This window comes from Ranitomeya imitator, chromosome 7 (assembly GCF_032444005.1).
Source record: "Ranitomeya imitator isolate aRanImi1 chromosome 7, aRanImi1.pri, whole genome shotgun sequence".
Lineage (NCBI taxonomy): Eukaryota > Metazoa > Chordata > Amphibia > Anura > Dendrobatidae > Ranitomeya > Ranitomeya imitator.
The window spans coordinates 32,580,321-32,600,170 of record NC_091288.1 but is presented as its reverse complement, the minus strand read 5'-3'; the positions used below and the strand labels follow the sequence as shown (position 1 = coordinate 32,600,170).

General features: G+C 41.6%; 1 protein-coding gene across 6 annotated transcripts in view; it reads left to right on the top strand.

Moving 5' to 3' along the window:
• The window catches only part of RBMS1 (RNA binding motif single stranded interacting protein 1), a 175,602-nt gene extending 155,958 nt beyond the window's left edge, over positions 1-19,644 (top strand). For 4 of the 6 annotated variants that reach the window (XM_069733028.1, XM_069733033.1, XM_069733032.1 and 1 more), the window contains 4 exons: positions 9,328-9,438; positions 12,642-12,722; positions 13,289-13,373; positions 18,856-19,644. In XM_069733028.1, coding sequence (XP_069589129.1) covers positions 9,328-9,438; positions 12,642-12,722; positions 13,289-13,366 — 270 coding nt within the window. In that variant the 3' untranslated portion in view covers positions 13,367-13,373; positions 18,856-19,644. The remainder of the gene's footprint in view (positions 1-9,327; positions 9,439-12,641; positions 12,723-13,288; positions 13,374-18,855) is intronic. The other 2 variants (XM_069733029.1, XM_069733030.1) reach the window with 2 other exon arrangements.
• The last annotated feature ends 206 nt before the right edge of the window (positions 19,645-19,850 follow it).

Sequence of the window (19,850 nt, the reverse complement as noted above, 5' to 3'; positions counted from 1 at the left end):
CGTTTAGGGGAAAAAACGCATCCTGCAAAGTTGTTCATGCGTTTTTGCCCCATAGAGTAACATTACCGACGCATTGCGACGTATTGACACACGTCGCAACCGTCCTGCGACGGTTGCGCCGTGTTGTGGCGGACCGCCGGGAGCAAATAACGTTAAATGTAACGTTTTTTGCTGCCGACGGAACTCCGCCCCCAACTCCCCGCACCTCACAATGGGGCAGCGGATGCGCCGGAGAAATGCATCCGCTGCCTCCGTTGTGCAGCGCATCAAACGCTAGCGTCGGAATCTCGGCCCGACGCAATTCGACGGGCCGAATCCGACGCTAGTGTGAAAGTAGCCTTATTTGCATTGAATCCTCAGTTTATGGGAATTAACTCTATGCTTGGGTCAACATAAGGCCGGCGTCACACTTGCGAGTTTTACGGACGTAAGAGCGCAGAAACTACGTCCGTAAAACTCGCAAAAAATACGGCACAATTATTCTCTATGCCCCTGCTCCTATCTGCCGTATTTTACTGATCAGTATTATACGGCTTTCTACGGCCGTAGAAAATCGCAGCATGCTGCGTTTGTCACCGTACTGCGCAAGAAATACGCCAATGAAAGTCTATGGAAGCGTGAAAAATACGGATTACACACGGACAAGCAGTGTGACTTGCGAGAAATACGCAGCGCTGTTAGAGAGAAAAGCCGGTAATTCAGTGCGGTGTACAGTAAAATCACACTGACAGCTTACAGTAGAATAGGTAGAATAAATGTGTACACATAGAATAGGTATATATATATATGTCAGTGAGACACATATATGTATATATATTAATATTTATTCCAGCGCTATACAGCTTGAAAGCCGGTAATTCAATTACCGGCTTTTTCTTTCTCCTTCCTAAACCCGACATGATTTGAGACCTGGTTTACATACAGTAAACCATGTCTTCTCTCCTTTTTTTTGCAGATTCCACACTACTAATGTCAGTAGAGTGTATCTGCAAAATTTGGCCGTTCTATCTACTAAATTAAAGGGTTAAATGGCGGAAAAAATTGGCGTGGGCTCCCGCGCAATTTTCTCCGCCAGAGTAGTAAAGCCAGTGACTGAGGGCAGGTATTAATAGCCTGGAGAGGGTCCATGGTTATTGCCCCCCCCCTGGCTAAAAACACCTGCCCCCAGCCACCCCAGAAAAGGCACATCTGGAAGATGCGCCTATTCTGGCACTTGGCCACTCTCTTCCCATTCCCGTGTAGCGGTGGGATATGGGGTAATGAAGGGTTAATGCCACCTTGCTATTGTAAGGTGACATTAAGCCTAATTAATAATGGAGAGGCGTCAATTATGACACCTATCCATTATTAATCTAATTGAATGAAAGGGTTAAAAAAAAAAAACACAGCTGCTCCTGCTCCTGCTCCTCCTATAAGTCTGGGAGCTTTCTAGGTAAGTTCCCACGATCTATGAACAGCCAGCAGAGGGCGCCTCACCGCAAATGAAGCTAAATATAGATCATTGACCTATATTTAGCTTCATTTCCCGGGGTTTTGCAGCAAGGAGCAGCCTGCATTAGCGGAACTCCTTGCTGCAAAATGTTTTAACCCCTTCAAAAGGATTTACATCGTTGGACTTTACAGATCTGCGGAAGATAAGTATATTGTTGGTTTATTATGTTTTTTCTTTTACAGAACGAGGGTCTTCAGTGATTGGATTGGGCGTTAAATAAAATATTACAACAACCTTTGTTTTTATTTCATTAAAATAATTTTTAATAATGTGTTTTTTTTTTTTTTTTTTTAACCCTTTCATTCAATTGGATTAATAATGGATAGGTGTCATAATTGACGCCTCTCCATTATTAATTAGGCTTAATGTCACCTTACAATAGCAAGGTGGCATTAACCCTTCATTACCCCATATCCCACCGCTACACGGGAATGGGAAGAGAGTGGCCAAGTGCCAGAATAGGCGCATCTTCCAGATGTGCCTTTTCTGGGGTGGCTGGGGGCAGGTGTTTTTAGCCAGGGGGGGGCCAAAAACCGTGGACCCTCTCCAGGCTATTAATATCTGCCCTCAGTCACTGGCTTTACTACTCTGGCGGAGAAAATTGCGCGGGAGCCCACGCCAATTTTTTCCGCCATTTATCCCTTTATTTTAAGAGCTAGAACGGCCAAATTTTGCAGGTACACACTACTAACATTAGTAGTGTGGATTATGCAAAAAAAATGGTGATATGAGATGGTTTACTGTGTGTAAACCATGTCTCATATCATGTTGGGTTTAGGAAGGAGAAGGCAAAAGCCGGTAATTGAATTACCGGCTTTTTGCTATCTCGCGCTGCATGGCTTATGTCGGTTTGGCAAGCCTGCGATAAAAACACGCAGTACGGCTGCCATACGGATTACATACGGAGGATGCCATGCGCAAAAAACGGTGACACACCCTGCCTACGGAGGAGATACGGACCACTATTTTCGGGACTTTTCAGCGTATTACGGCCTAATTCACAGTGTATATTACAAAAGAAATTCCATTAGTGTTGCAACAAAAATAAGGAACGTTTCAGATAGATCGAAATCTATATATTTTGTCTTTCAATAGATCTATCTACATAGAGAAAAATGAAGCAGCACAACATGCAAACAATTCATGGTGCAAGCCGCCTGGACCAACAATCCCATAATCCGTCCGATATATAAAGATAGAGGCACCACTCCATTAATAAGCAAAAAAGTGTAGATTTTATGAAGTCCACACTTTTTGCTTATTAATGGAGTGCTACCTCTTTTTATCCATATCTACCTCTGATACGTTCCTTATATTTGTTGGAACACTGATCTAGCTTCCTTTGTAATATACTCTGTAAATTATGCCGACCTACGCATCTAGTTAATCCCTATAAACTGATGATTCCATGTAAGTAATTGTACTGACTCGTCTGAATTTAGTGCCCTATTCCTGCTTTATTGTAAAATGGGAGGAAGAGTGGTGCTGTTTCTGGGGGGGGGGGGAGAAGAAGAAAAAAAAATAACTTTTACACAACCCCTTTAACATAGTATTACCACAGTTTTCTGTGGCTTAAATATGGACAGACTATTAGATATTGCTAGACCCTCAATGAGCAACTGAGACTTGGTGCCGCAGCCCTCAGAATTAGACGGTTTATGGAGCCGGAACAGCATATCCCTATACACTGCACAGTGGCCATTCTGGGGTACCGCAGCTCCTCTCCCATTAAAGTGTATGGGAGCTGAGCTCCAATACTTAAAACCGACCACTACACTGTGTACGTACATTTTCATCTCCTTAAAATAAGTATTCCTGGCTGCCACGGGACCAAGCAGACCCTTGACCATCTGATATTGATGACTTCCCATTAGCCTAATTTTGGGATTTTTTTGCCATCCGGTGGTAATGGAGCAAGTTCCTTAGTCGATGTATTTGGAGCATGTAATGAGGTGATAAACTGACGGCTGAATCCCTTGTGCCAGGTTCTCATTACGGGTAGACGCAGGTGACAGATAACTTCCAGCAAGCATCGTACAACGTTAGAAATCCTAAGAAGGGAAACAATGGAGTTGACTCGGTACATAAGTTCTGCATGTGACAGACCCTGGCTATGGAGTGTTCCGTAAATTAGGCGATTGTTTAAGCTTTCCAGAACCTGTAATTTATCCAGGCACTCTCTTTTTTGTAAGGCGCGGTGCACACACCTCTCTGAGTAAACACTATGCCCGTATTTATTCATTTAGCCCGAGGACCATTCATTTTTCACATCTGTTCTGTTCGCTCACCAGAGCTAAACGATCTCCGATTTCTTTTTAAACTGGCAGAGTATTAAAGTGAACGTCTTTCGCTCCAACAATGGGGGTTCACTGGAAAGAAAAAAGACATGAGGCACATATAGAGGTCATAGTGCATCTGTGACGCTGTGATGGTCTTCGGTAAGGAAAGGGGGGCTCAAACTGTCCCAGGAACTTGGACCCTAACTACCTTCAAGAGTAACCCAGAAACAGGGATAGAGAGGCCTCTCCCGCACCCCAAGAGGCCTGGGACAGAAATATAAGGTAAACGAGACAAAAAAACAAAACTGGGATAACAGAAAGCAACAAACAAACACTCGCCAAAGGTAAACGGGTGTATGGGGAAGGATAGGAATGTACCAAATGGAAATAGGACAATGAGGAAAGCATACACCCAGAAACCACACGCAACAATTTCCTATTCAGCACAGCATCTCCAACAAGCTAGGAAGCAAAGCTTTCACTGGCAAGACAGAATGTCTTGCCAGGTTTTATAGGAAGAGGTAATGACCAGATCAGAAGCAGATGAAAATACAGTTGCAAGTTTCTGATCAGCATAGAAAGGGTTTTAAACCTCTTCAGCACCAAAGGAAACCAAATCCATGTAATATGGGACACAAACACACAGGCTAAATGGAAGATCTGCTATTCACAATACATTGTGATCTTCTAAGCCCAGATCTCTCAGGAGGACGTGACACCATCATTCTTTAACAACTGTTAAATGTGTTGCCTGATAGACGAGCCCTGTCCATCTACTGTATTGGGGCATATGGAGAATTCGGTCTGGCCCCTCTTCCAGCTGATGTTACATGTGGGCGTTCATTTCATATGATCCAACTCTCTGGTGGCTTCAAGGTAACTATTTGAGCAAATTAAGATTTCCTTGGTGACTAAAGAGGACGTCTTGAGCTTTCAGGATCCGGAGATCAGGTGGAGATGGCCATCTTCATGAGAAAATGCATTTAAGTCCATTGTCTAGTTACACCCTTATCAGTAGGAAAGGTCGCCTGATTAGATTTTAGATAAAGAAAAGTAGTCACTCCAACATGGAAGAAGCTTAAACTTGCACTATTGGAGAATATAAGGGGTTTTTAAGTTATCCCCTTTCTGAAGGATTACTCTTAAGGTACCTTCACACTGACCAACTTAGCAACGATATCGCTAGCGATCCGTGATGTTGCAGCGTCCTGGATAGCGATATCGTTGTGTTTGACACGCAGCAGCGATCTGGATCCTGCTGTGACATCGTTGGTCGGAGCAGAAAGGCCAGAACTTTATTTCGTCGCTGGATCTCCGCAGACATCGCTGAATTGGCGTCTGTGACGCCGATTCAGCGATGTCTTCACTAGTAACCAGGGTAAACATGCGCTTAGTAACCACATGTTTACCCTGGTTACCCGGGGACTTCGGGATCGTTGGTCGCTGGAGAGCTGTCTGTGTGACAGCTCTCCAGCGACCACACAGCGACACTGCAGCGATCGGCATCGTTGTCTAGATCGCTGCAGCGTCGCTAAATGTGACGGTACCTTTAGGATCGCTACTTCCAATAGGTGACACTAGAGTTCAAGTCCTCTTTCTCTCTGAAGAGACAATTTGCATATTTCCCAAAGGAGAATTGCGGCTTTGTCTCCTCATCTCGGCATGCTTACCATGTCACTCTCCACAAGGAGAAACAATACTTCTTGGACCCCTTTCTGAAGAAATGAAGACAAATCATTGGGGGTCCCAGCTATCTGGAGAACCAGGATGTGCATCGAGCTGTCATATGCTCCATTCATTGTCTAAGAGACTCACAAAAAAAGCAGAGTACAGTGATTGGAATACTCTATCGACAACAGCGATTCCTCCAACCCCGTCATACACCAGCACACGATAGATGGTCCTCCTGCTGCTGCCGAAATCAATAGGTTCGAAAGCCATGAATCTGATTGGGTAAGGTCCAAACCTGTAGTAGTGACCATTTCTGATTGATATACTCAACAAAGTCTCATTCAAGCATCTGCTTTTTGTGGGTTTTTCCCCGAAAACATACCCATTCTAGTCCATGGAGCTGTTACAATTTATGGATCAGTCACCTATTTAAATCAATGAAACTGTGAATAAAGGGGCCATGTTTTACAGGACCCAACATTGATGAAAAATTCTTTTTCTCACATGCAAAAAACAATAAACAACCACTGGACGTCAAAATGAGGAACTCAGGAATTATCAACTTGTTCTTGAGCATAAAGCTTCCTAATTAGTGGTTTTGTTGGTCATTTAATGGCACGATAAGTCTACTACAAGTTTTAGTCCAGGTCAATCCACTGTAAATAATCTTCTGTCAGACATGTGAACAGGTAACATGGACATCCCACAGATATCTAAACAAACTGGAGCTGCCAGAACTACAATGGCACCTGTCAGGAATTTCATAATGCATACAAAGTTGTGAAACGTTACGGTTGACTTCTTGTGCCTCGATGACTTCTCGCGTCTCGATGATTTCTCGTGTCTCCATGACGTCTCAGAGGACTGTTTTGGGTAGAATTCCCCATTTAACTTCTGTTTAAATATTAAATTGCAATTTCCTGGTTTTGATTCTTGGTAATCTTTTTATTTTAAAAAATAAAAAAAAATGAACAATCTCCCTCCCCCACCTTCCCACGACCCTAAAAAAAGGAAGACTGGAAGTTCCTGTCATTCTAAGCATCATCTTTTATCTTGCATCATTGACCACAAACAAAGCTTTCGACAATTTCCTTTTAGAAAGCAAAAAGTCTTCAGGAACAGGTCCATATTCTTCAGTCATTATTTTATATGACTCCCACAGCACGGAAACAAAATATTTATACTTGTAGTGTGTTTTTAGTTTTTTGTTTTTAGATTGTGTTCTCGCCGGTGTTACAAATTTACATGACCGCATTTGGTTTGCATCTCTGTGGCCAATTAATCTGAATTTACGATGGGTGATGAAAGAATTTCTTGTGAAGTATTAGGACACGTACATTACGCCGATTCTGAGAAGTGACCTTTTATTCGGAGCGGTAATATCTGCTGCTAGACACTTTAATACAGGCTTCTACAAGTTCGTCCAGTGATGTCATCTGAAAGGTATTCCTAAATATATCGGCGGACTCCGCTCTCCTAATGAAAAGCAAACACTCGATAGTCACTCGCCTGCAATGAAGAGATTGATTAAACGGATTGCGCCTTAAGAAAGGTCAGACGGGTCCCTAGGCAAAAATCCCTACTAGGAAAGCAAAGAATCTTATATATCCATAAATACAGAGCAAAACAATGGCGCTAGCGTGATTACGACCCCTGCTGCAAATAGAAGGACAGTACCACCCTTTTGCCCCAATGTGCAAAGTAGAAAATGAAAAGAGTTTATATTTGCGCTGAGGTGTAACCTGTGTAACTGCCAGTAATTCTAGTTTGATGATGGGTAAACTGATTTCACTGCTGGGTCAGCAGTGAAGAGACTTTAAGAATAGACCCTTGATGGTTACTATTCTTGCTATGGCAATATTATATTGCCTTCCTCTGTAGGTAAGAATATTGTTTTACTGATACAATATACGTGGCCAATGAAGTGAATATGAACGTGGCAAGTAAATTGGATGTAGATACCTTAAATAAAACCGTGATGCCACCTGTGTCCAGGAAAGAAGTACCTGTTGTCCTGCGGTTCCGTTCAAACGCTGGTGTCTGTGATGCCCGCATACAATACTTCCGCCGATTGGAGTCGGTGATATCTGTATAAGGATCCAATGCCCGGGGCGCTGTCGCGGCTGGTGACAGACGTCCCTCGGTAGCCTTATCTCGTGTAAGGTGGCAGCTGAATACCGCTGAAGAAAGCCAATAGGTGCACTGCGCTAAAAGGACCCTGCGTGACGTCACGGTCGTGTGGTAGATCACGTGACTGGCTACGGAGAGCGAAGTGGACCCATAATCCTTTTCCATTTAATTCCATTTAATATTCAGGAGGAATGACCAAGAATAAGGACAACAGAGTTACTAAAAGAGAGCCTCAGAAATGATGATGGCTGAGGAACACAAGTATTTACTAAAGTAGAGGAGTCTGGGATAGTGACAGGTCCTCTTTAATACTAACTGTAATTATTTTTTTCAAGTAGCTCCCCCTAGTAGATGCAGCATGCCGTGAGAAATGTAGACTTTCCATTAGTTAGTACGGCAGTGAAGTTAAGAAGTATTTCTCTCAGACGTCGGTACAACACTTTAGCTAAGCTGTCACGGACTGTCAATATGTTCTTGTAGTAACGAACGCAGTTGAGGTTTTTTTTTCCACTTGGCTGTAAAATATTTTGTATCTCAAGATCTATAGAAGACTCATACAAACCAAAATATTTGCATAGTATTTTTGAGACTGTAAAACAAAAAAAATCTAAATGTGAACACAAGCTTTAAGCTTTTAACAGTTGTGTGCTCTGCGCTGGATCACTGTAAATTGGATGGCCTTTGGTACTGTATATTGGTTATTTAAAAACATCTGCAATTGTTTTCTTTTCATCATGCATCATAAATACGACCTGTTACTGGAATTGAGCAAAAAAAGATTTGCAGAATTCTGATTTAGTGGTCGCTGGACCAGAGTCCTATGAACCTCCCACCGACCGCATCCTCTGTACCTATTATAGTAGTTGACCCTGTGATTTCACTACATTAAGGTGGCTTATTTGTCAGAAGAGGCATCGAGGCGTTAAGTTTGTGGGGCAGAAGAAACAAGGCATTGGGAGGTTCGGATGGGCATAAGAGATATCAAGGCGTTATGAGATTTGCGGGGCAGAAGCGCAACAAAGTGTTGGGAGGTTCACGGGGCAGAAGAGGCATCAAGGCGTTGGAAGGTTTGTGGGGCAGAAGAGCCATCAAGGCGTTGCAAGCTTCACAGGGCAGAAGAGCTATCAAGGCATTGGAAGGTTCATGGGGCGGAAGAGCCATCAAGGCGTTGGGAGATTCGCTGGGCAGAAGAGCCATCCAGGCATTGGTAGGTTCGTGGCTCAGAAGAAACATCAAAGCATTGGGAGGTTCGGATGAGCAGAAGAGCCATCAAGGCGTTGGGAGATTCGCTGGGTGGAAGAGCCATCAAGGCGTTGGTAGGTTCGTGGCTCAGAAGAAACATCAAGGCATTGGGAGGTTCGGATGAGCAGAAAAGACATCAAGGCGTTGGGAGATTTGCGGGGCAGAAGAGGCATTGAGGCGTTAGAAGGTTTGCAGGTCAGAAGAGGCATCAAGGCATTGGAAAGTTCAAGGGGCAGAAGAGGCATCAATGCTTCAGGAGGTTCGCAGGGCTTTGGTCTGGCAGCCACTAACTACTGACCTGACCATTGGACCAATGTCATGCTTATTTTGTACAGTTCTGTCTGTTACCTCTCCTGACTTTGTTTTATTTCATGGAGAATAAATGTATTTGCTAACATTTTGATGTCAGAAGTAGTGACCAGTCCTTTTTACATGATTACTATACAGAATTGAATACAGATTTAGAATTGAATATCTCTTTACAACTTCTTTCCATGTTCTTTTCTTGTTAAGGGGGCCGTGTTAACTCCCTCCATGGACCATACCATGTCACTACAGCCGGCATCCATGATCAGTCCTCTGACCCAGCAGATGAGTCACCTGTCGTTAAGCAGCAGTGGAACTGTAAGTGTTTTGTCGTTAAAATTTGCCAAGTACCCAAGAAAGTGTTTCCATTTTTTTTGCAATTTTATACATATTGCTGGTCCTGGCTGCAGAGAATAAGCTCTGCTACATGTGTCTGGCTTCCAGCTCTTCATGTAATAATTCACTTGATGCAGACAGCCTGTTTCTGAGCCGGCCTCGATCTGATGCATATTTTAAGTTTTGGAGAGATGGGATTTATGTGGCAAAAAAGATCCATGAGCTCACTCTTTCCAAACAGTCGGCTCGGAAATGATCAGAGCAGACGCTGTACCGTGCCTGTGTGTTTTATGACTTTTTAATGCACATTCAGAGAGAGAAGCAGATAATGGGAGGCTGATTGAATTCCTTGTAACTTCCAAAATTAGACCTGCTCTCTAAGCTCCATCTGAGGCTTATCATTTATTCAGCTGTTGCGTTATCCCTGCATGTTCATTTCAATATCATCTTGGCGATGGGAAGAGAAGGGAACCTGTTGTTCTCTGGCTATTACGGGAACATCTTCTAATAGGCGATTTTTCTGTGCTTTATTTATTAATCATTATTAGATCTGCTTGCATAAGTTAATATTGATATAATGGCTGGTAGGTCACTATGTAGTCAGGTCTATACCAATATTTTATGCTCAGGAGCAATGTATAATACCCAAAGGACCAATGAAATCATAAAAATGTTTGCAAACTGTGACACCTACAAGCAGGAAAGGGTAATTTACAAATTAAGGTACTAAAATGGATTAATAGTGGTTATAATATTATAAAATGCATATTTACTAAAGATGGGCTGTGTGTGGAAGTGGAGAAGAAAGTCACTGCCTCCTGCAAGTTCAACACTCTCTTCTTCTGCTGCGATCAGTTCTGTAATCATTGTGTTGTAAGACACTCCTCAGCATTGAAATTGTAACAAAGATGTGGAATTATGGAATTTGCAGGTTGGCTAGAGATGTTATTGATATACAAATGATGAGAAAATGGGAACAATGTTCAAAATACAGCATCTGGATTTATTCAGTATCGAGTATGCCACGTGCACAAATCCCCGCACTCAGTCGTGGCTGCTATCGATGGGGCTATTAATGGTTGTCTGAGAAATGTTCTGCTGAGCTGACTGCACTTGGACAAATCATCAAGATCTGCTGCTGGCAGCTCCTTTGCGATTGACAACCAATGACATCCCCGATCTGACCAATGGGAGATAAGACCGGAGACGCTGCAGAGCATGGTAGCACATTTAGGCCGCACAGGCTGCTCAAAGTAACACGTGTTGAAAAATGGCTTTTGGGACACTGGAGAAGTCATCCCAAAATGGAATTTTGTTTCCTTTTTTATCACTTGCATATCGTTAATGTGTGATAGTCATAACTTTGTGACTATTTTTGTCTTGGTGTTTCAATGCTGAGTGTATTATACATTAAAAATGTAATGTATATCTACTTAAGTTGGCAGTTCCATGTGTGTTTGTTTGTTTTTTTCTTTAAAAAGCGCCATTCTTGTCCTTGGGCTGTGCCTGGTGTTGCTTTTTGTCCTCATTCAAGTAAATAGAACTGGACTTGTAATGCCAGACCAGGACCATTGGCCAAAGTTGCTGCACAATCCCTTTATTCTTGTTATAGAAATCTCAAAACTGAGGACTTGGCTACAGGTCTCCTGAGCCGAACTCGATATGAGGCCATAGTCCTCTATGAGACTGCAGAGCTTGGTTCAGGATACCTGTGACCATTACGTACTCGGACCGTGAATGTCGGAGGTGTGAAGCTGGCCTTCACAAACTGATTATGGGCAAGTGCATGTGCCCAAATTATGGATGAAAGACCCAACCCAGAATCTTAATCTCCCTCCGTGTACATTCTATGACTGTTGTCAAGATGTCCATCCGACAGCTCTCGTCCGACTTCCCCATCCTCGATAGCGCTCAGTTGGCCAAGCATTCTTGTGTTCTTCAAGAGCAGTCTGGCAGCAGCTCATCTCCGAAGCTAAAGGATCGTTTGCTGAAGTTCAGCATGCCGGATCCTTCTCATCTATATCCGCAGGCCATGGATGACTTGATTCTAATGTGTATACCAACCTTGAGAACCCAAACTGACAACTTAAGCATGAAGCTGTCACTTTGGGATAATATAGGCGCATATATAACTCTTTATTTTCTACATTTTTGTCGAATTGTAAGGAATACTTTCAAAAACCCCAGCTCCTTTAGACATCTTCCCGCCCCAGACCTACCCCTCAGATTTTTTTGAGTGACACAATCAAGGAGCGATGCACTGATAAAATACCACACCTATGCATAGAATAGTTCTTCCCCGTGTGGGTTATGACTCGTATATAATTAGGTTATGCCAAACCCTGGTGACACAATCGTACAGACGGGACACAATTGGGGTGATTGGCACAACACCCAGTGTGTTACTATGATTTGTTTGTCAAGGTAAAACTATTAGTTTCTGCACCTCCTTGGTCACAAACGGTTCTACTCGCACAGGAATAGGCCACTAGGTCAGTGCATTGACTTTACTATTGAAGGGGTTTTTTTGGTACTAGGTGAAAAAAAAAAAACAAAACTCAAACTGGAGCCCTAGTACTAAGTTTAATATAATATGGAGGCTATATTAACAAGGTTTTTAACGCCTGTGAATTATACTAAACTTATTACTATGGCCCTAGCTTTGAGTTTTGCATAGTTTGGAATACGGAGCCACCATAAGAGCTCATGTAGATGTCCGAGGCGCTCTGTCTGATCACGGACTGCAATGCACAGACTTACCGAGGATCTCCCGACAAGTCCATATATTTCTATGAGGCTGCTCCAATTTGAGTCGGCCAGTCCGTGATCCGCACAAGATGCATGGAAATCTGCATGAACCCAAACATTGCAGCAATACCGCCATTCGTACTACCATTTTAATGATGTTTTTGAAAATAAAAAATAGATAAAAATTACATCTTCCTTCAGGAGCATGAGAATAAAAAAAACTATTGGATATGAGCAATTTTATATATATATATATATATATATATATATATATATATATATATATATATATATATATATATATATATATATATATATAATTTTACAGATCACCCTCATTAAGCAGATTTATTTTTATATTGTTATTTTTTTTGGAAAGGCAAAAATTGGGTTGTGCTGATTTTGTAAAAATATTTCTTTCAATTTCCCTCCTCCAGTATATGCCTGCAACAACAGCTATGCAAGGAGCGTACATCCCACAGTACACACACGTCCAGACAGCTGCAGTTTCTGTGGAGGTCAGTATGTATCTGATTTAATGGAATCAATCTCCGCTTTTCTCCAGTAAAGAGGATTTGCATGCAGGGAATTGTAACATCAGTGCCTGTCCCATGAATCAAGATTTAATACAATCATGCTTTATGCAAGAGGCATTTCCACTCATTTTGGGGTAGAGGGGGTCATTTTTTAGAAAGATCGGGGGTTGGGCCTAAAATTTCCTGTTGATCATAAATATTGTGCATATCTAAATATTGAGCACTTTAGATTAATGGCACTTTTTATTTTGTATGTACCTTTACAAACCTAATGCAAAAGGTCACTGCCTCCTACAAGGGAAACCTACTCTTCCTCTGCTGCTGTGATTCCTATCCCTGCTTTCTTCAATGCACAGGATTGTGGGAATCTTAAGACTTTCTAGTTCTATGGAAGAATAATATATGGTCTTCCCTGCTCGGAAGGGCTGAAAACAGGGACCAATAGAGTGCTACCATTTGCATAACAAAGGCAGTTGTTGTTGTGCATGGCGCATGCTTTTACTTGGAACATTCATAAACCTCCACTTAACTGATCATACTTTTTGCAGGAACCCAGTGGTCAACAGCCGGTGACAGTAGAGACCTCTAGTGATCATTCTCAGTACACCTATCAACAAAACAAGTAACTCTAAGGTTTGGGAAGATTTTTCAATTTTGAATATTTAAGTTAATTTACTGAGGAAATTTCAGGTCATTATGGTGATTTTCCAGTTGGGAGAATAAAGTTGTGAACGGTTTTACGTCATGAGTCTCCGCCGTGGGGGGAGTTACTAGAACTCAGTATGACATCAGTGTGGTGTTGCGGTCAGTGTTTCCTTACCGTATGTCAGTAACTAGATTTGGGGCCCCTTCATTCTGAGGTTCGAGCTGTCAGAGCTCACCAATCGGGAATGATGTCGCATACAAGCTAAAGGGAAACCTCTTTAAATCGGACCGTTGGCTTTTTTTTTTGTTAAATGCAGTATGTCCTCCAAAAGTGATTTCTCCCCCCTCCCTGGTGATAAAGAGCTTCCAATATGCAAATTTTTCTTTAAACCAACTGAGTGTTCACCACCGAACTGTGCGGGCATTTTTTTTTTCCCCCCTCTGCGATATTGGCCAATCAAAGCATTTTTTTTTCTTCCTTCCTGACACCAATGCATTTTGATTGGCCAGCCTCATAGAGGAGAAAAAGCAAACGCCCACAGAAGAGTTCTGTGCTATACGCCCTAATTGGGTGAAGGAAAAATTTGCATATTGGGCGTCTTTCATTAGCAGGGAGTCATAACTTTGGAAGTGAAAGCCACGGGGGGATAAAAGTGTTTCCAGAATTAACAGAGAATCACCAATTGGAGCAGGTAGTCAGTTAAACACTTAGGGGAGCCTTTTTGCTGCCTTTTTTTCATTTAAACTAGCAGCAATATCCGTATAGATATCTGAAATTATCCCGAGGGTATGCATCATTTTTAGATTGAGGTAATGACAAATATTAGTTATTTTACGAATAAAGCTATATTTGAGGCAATGGATACCTTTGGGGTACTTTATGCTAAAAATAATTTTTACTCTTTGGTGATTTTGTTAAAAATGTTGCACCCCTTTTGGATTTTATGATTTCCCTGCACATTGCCAGGTGCAGAATGAGTTAACTGAGAATCCGTCAGTGAGCTTGTTGTGAAAGGGAGATTGTAACGGTCTTTATCTGGAGCTCCTCTGTGCTGAGTTATGGCCACAGAAGACATCAAGGAAAGCTAAACTTAGATGTGCTCATAAATCAACTTAAACGAGCTCAATAAAAGATTGCGGATTCTGTTAGAACATTCTCATTCAACCCAATTCTGCAACCTATGCACTGAAACAGTCTGAAAAAAGCCAACCGGTGCAAATCTAACTGCAAAAAGTCGTTTTCACCCAAAATACACGCGTTTGATTTTTTTTTTGTCCATATCCTTATTTAAAGATTTTATTGATCAGCGGGAATCCTATGTTCCTCATAGTAAAGGGGAAGTAGAGCCAATTTGTAAAAGGAAATATTTTAAAGGAGCCACAGCGGTGTCTCTCTTGGCTCCCCAGAGAACTAGAACACAGATCTAATCAAATCAATGGAGCTGTATTGTGGATTTCTTTGTAGCGGGGGCTAGGAGGTCAGTTGTGCAAATCAAAAGGGGCTACTGCCTCTTCATTCTCTGGATTGGATTCAATTTCAAAATTGATACGTCCATAGACCTCAATTCTACATGTCTTGAGGGGTATTTTCATCAAATGATGTTTTGATACAAAGACAGGGATTTTCCTAATATTTTCCGTAAGATATAGTCCATGGTCGCGGTCAGATGGCCGACGATCGCATCGTAGTTCTCAGACTGGTCGGCGGCTCTTCTGACCAGAGTGTCACAGCTGTCGCGCTTGGGTCGGTGGAGCCGCCGGCCAGTCCGAGCATTGCGATATGATCATCCGTGTTATACGGCCGTCTGACTGTGCCATAAGAGGTAGAAAATACTCTGTAGGCTATCCTATAAAAGCATGTACCCTTTAAGGGCGCCGCCGCGCTGATTTTGTTAGTGTAGTATCTATTAGTAAAAAGATATTTACGTAGGGAGGGGAGGTGAGGCGAGTTCAGCCACGGCTTATGTGAGCAGCATTGCTGGGATGGCTTGGACGTTGATTGCTGCCGTCCAACCTCTTGCTGCTTTTGTCACAATGGCAACCATCTGTACACAGATACTCAACACGGCCGTTCCGGAAATAGCTGTATCACTCTGGATAATGTGAGCCGGAGCCGCGAAACTGTTTGTTCTCCGATGTGTGGTAACCCATTTATCAGGAGTGGTTGCAAAAACCATTTCCAGTAAGTGACATCAGCTGCTCGTCAGTACCGCGGCAATATACACCACGCTAAAACCATGGCATCTTCTGCCTTTAAAGGGAAAAGTCTAATATTTAAATGTAAGCCTGCTAATTGGACTTAAAGGGGTTGTCCAATGGTGAAAAATAATTGCCTATTCGCTAGGTGATAACTAGTGATGAGCGAACGTGCTGGGATACGGTGTTATCTGAGCATGCTCGGGTGCTAGCGGAGTATCTTCGGCATGCTCGAAAGATATGTTCGAGTTCCTGCGGCTGCATGTCTCGCACGGTAACAACACATGTAGAGATTGGCTACCAAACAGTCAATCCCTGCATGTGTTGTGGCTGTTGAGCAACCATGAGACATGCAGCCGCGATGGCGCAAACATAGTTTTTGAGCAAGCCGATGACACTCAGCTAGCACAGAGCATACTCAGATAACACCTAATCAGAGCACGTTTACTCATCTCTAGTTATCTATTTTTTGCAAAAAAACAAAAAATAGTTGCACATCTATCCTGCATTATATAACCCACCACCGGAAAGTAGAGCTTTTCTGAAATTCCTCTAGTGATATGTTCAAGTCTACACAGCAAAGCTGATAACTGAGCTACAGAAACATGGAAACGTCAGCCGACGGCGTACTCCAGGGGCCAACTCTTAAAAATGAATGTGAAAAGTTAAAGTAAAAAAAATAAAATAAAATTGAAAAATGTTTTTAAAAAAACACAAATGAAATTTTGTCATTTTCAAACAATTCGGTCCCTTAAAAAAATATTACATTTGAGCTAGTAAAGGTAGTTAGTAAGTTTTTATTTTCAGGTCTTCACTCGCTGCAAAAAATCAGAATGACCTGGAGATGGAGTTTCGCATTAAGTGTTAATTTTGACTTCTCCGTTTTCTTTTGTATAATTGTTCATAGTTACATTAATTGGACATAATTAGACATTAAATAGATATGAAATTATAAAAACAAATACACACGTGGTCAAAATTGTTGGTACCCCTCGTTTAATGACAGAAAAACCCACAGTGGTCACAGAAATAACTTGAACCTGACAAAATTAATAATAAATAAAATGATCTATGAAAATGAGCAAATGAACGTCAGACATTACTTTTCAACCATGCTTCCACAGAATAAAAAAATAAATAAATAAAACTCATGAAATCGGCCTGGACAGAAATGATGGTTGCCTTAACTTAATATTTTGTTGCACAACCTTTTAAGGCAATCTGTGCAATCAAACGATTCCTGTAACGGTCAATGAGACTTCTGCGCCTCTCGCCAGGTATTTTGGCGGCTCCTCAAGAGCAAACTGCTCCAGTTGTCTCGTGTTTGAAGGTTGCCTTTTCCAGACTGCACGTTCCAGCTCTTTCCAAAGATGCTCAATAGGATTTAGGTCCGGGCTCATAGAAGGCCACTTCAGAATAGCCCAATGTTTTCCTCTTAGCCATTCTTGGGAGTTTTTAGCTGTGTGTTTTGGGTTATTATCCTGTTGCATGTCCTGCGACTGAGACCAAGATTTCTGACACTGGGCAGCAATTTCTCTCTAAAATCCCTTGATAGTCTTGAGATTTCATTGTACCCTGCACAGATTCTAGACACCCTGTGCCAGATGCAGCAAAGCAGCCCCAGAACATAACAGAGCCTCCTCCATGTTTCACAGTAGGAACAGTGTTCTGTTCTTGATATTCTTCATTTTTCCATCTGATGTGCCTGATGTCAAAAAGTTCCATTTTTGTCTCATCTGTCCATAGGACATTCTCCCAGAAGCTTTGTGGCTTGTCAACATGTAGTTTGGCATATTCCAGTCGAGCTTTTTTTTTTTATTTTTATTTTTTCAACAATGGTGTCCTCCTTGGTTGTCTCCCATGAAGTCCACTTTTGCTCCCCTGATATGCCTCTTCCTGACCACTAATATTTAATCTGTATGAGTGTATTTAAACTGGTATGCCCCCTGCCCTGACACGCCTCCCGAAGAAGCATTGTGAAACGCGCGTCGGGGCAGAGGGACGCCCAGGATATCCTCGTGCACACCACAGGTAATACATACCCAACCATTGTGACATCATGTCTACCTGACTTGCCAGCGGTGCAGCTCATACTTAGTAAGGCTACTCCTGATCTAAGTTTGTAGTGCGCAGACTGCTGAACCTTTGGTTTGTCTGAACGCAGCATATACCTTCATTACAGCCCATGTTCGCACAGGTTCAGCTTCTTGTTACTATCCCTCTCCCCTACTGTTTGCTGTTTTACCCTACAATATTGCCAGGTTACCACATATCTTCTCTACAGAATTGTTTACTTGTTTGTACTTTGCACTTTTCCACTTTTTTAAGGATATCTTCATCATTGTGATTTTACCATATACCTCATTCAGTTGGGTGATGCCATTTTTAAATAGCTTGTGTCACGTGGTACCCTATGGCATCTAGCCTCTTTTATTGATCTAGCGCCTTTATTTTCAGACTTTTTACATTTTTATTGTTGTATCAATAAATAGTACTTTTAATTACAAAGTACCTTGGGTTACCATTGTATTAATTTACTTTGGGTGATCAATTTATTGTTTACAGGGGTACACCAACCCAAACATTATATGGGTTCAATAATTTTGGACATCATTGTGTGATAAAAATACTTTTGGATGGGGTAGCCAAAACCCTTGGGGGCAGATTCCCTTTATATCAGTAGAATCTGGGTCTCTGCCCCTACATCATACTCCTTTTGGATGAGGTAGCAAAAACCCTGGGGTTGGGAGGAATCTGGGTCTCTTCCTCTACATCACTCTGCTCTTGGATTGGGGTAGCAATAACCTGGGAGGGGTGGAGATTCCCTTTACATCAATGGAATCTGGGTCTCTGCCCCTACACCATTCTGCTCTTGGTTGGGGTATCAAAACCTGGGGGGGGCAGAGTCCCGGTACATTGACGGAATCCGGGTCTCTTCCCCTATATCATTCTGCTCTTGGATGGGGTATCGAAACCTGGGGGGGCAGAGTCTCGATACATTGACGGAATCCGGGTCTCTTTCCCTATATTATTCTGCTCTTGGATGGGGTAGCAAAACCAATGTGAGGGGTGCAGAATCCCATTACATAGAAGGAATCCGGGTCTCTGCCCCTACACCATTCTGCTCTTGGATGGGGTATCAAAACCTGGAAGGGGGCAGATTCCCATTGCATAATGCATTTATTTCCTGATATGAACTATCAAATTTGTTGGTTATCTAAACTGATCCAAAGGAAATTTTCTCCTTTTTTTTTTTTTTCTCTCTCTCTTTCAGACAGAATGATGACCTTGATTCGGGGAAAATAAGGTTCAGATGCTGAAACAATCACGGATTTTTCTGAACAATCAAGCTTTATGAATTGACAGTTTTGCACAGGTTCTTGGAAAAAAAAAATTGTTATTTATAATGAAATCAACTCGAACTATTTTTGCTATAAGTTCTATGAGGTGCATAAAAAAAACCTAACCTTCAATTCATCTAGTGGCTGTTCCCCTGAACAGGTTTATTTTATTATGAGATTTTTTATCAAGTAACGTAACACAAAAAGAGACAGACTCTGAGTTTCTCTGGATATGCACAGGTGGCCATGTCTTTGAATACATGTGCATGACAGAAATTTGTGTTATTTTTATTTCTTTTCTTTTTGTTTTGTTTTTTTATTTTGATGAGAATCTTCTGTTTTTAACTTTTTAAGAATATTTTTGCTTTTTTTTCCTTTTTGTTTGTGATTTTAATTTTTTTTTTTTTTTTATTTCTTTTTAAAGGTTAACAATTTTACTGGCAAGAAACCAGCGAAACAGGTCATTGCAAAATTAAATATTCCTGGTTTCTCCAAATTTTTAATTGGTTACAATAATTAAAAAAAAAAGGCGTCTTTTGTGATGCCTCTGTGCTTGCAGTGTGAGTGTTGCTGTAGTGCAGTGTTGCAGTTGCTGTCCGTTCTGACTCCTTGTAATTTTTTCTCATAGCGTGAAGTGTCTTATCTTTTTTCAATGAATTCCAATTTGCCTTAAAACTTTTAATGCTGTAGCTATTTTTTTTTTCCTTCCTTGTAATTATTAGAAAAAAAAATTAAAAAAAAATTCAAAAAAGTAAAAAAAAAAAAAAAAAGTGTAGATTGCTTTTGACCAAGTAAGCTGGTCAGATTTATGCCTCGTAAAACAGCAGCATAGGGCTTTTAAAAGGTAGTCAATAAAATTGCTGAAAGTTTAGCTTTTTAATGTGTAGATGTTTTTTTATGGGTTTTTTTTTTCGTTTTTTTTTTTTTT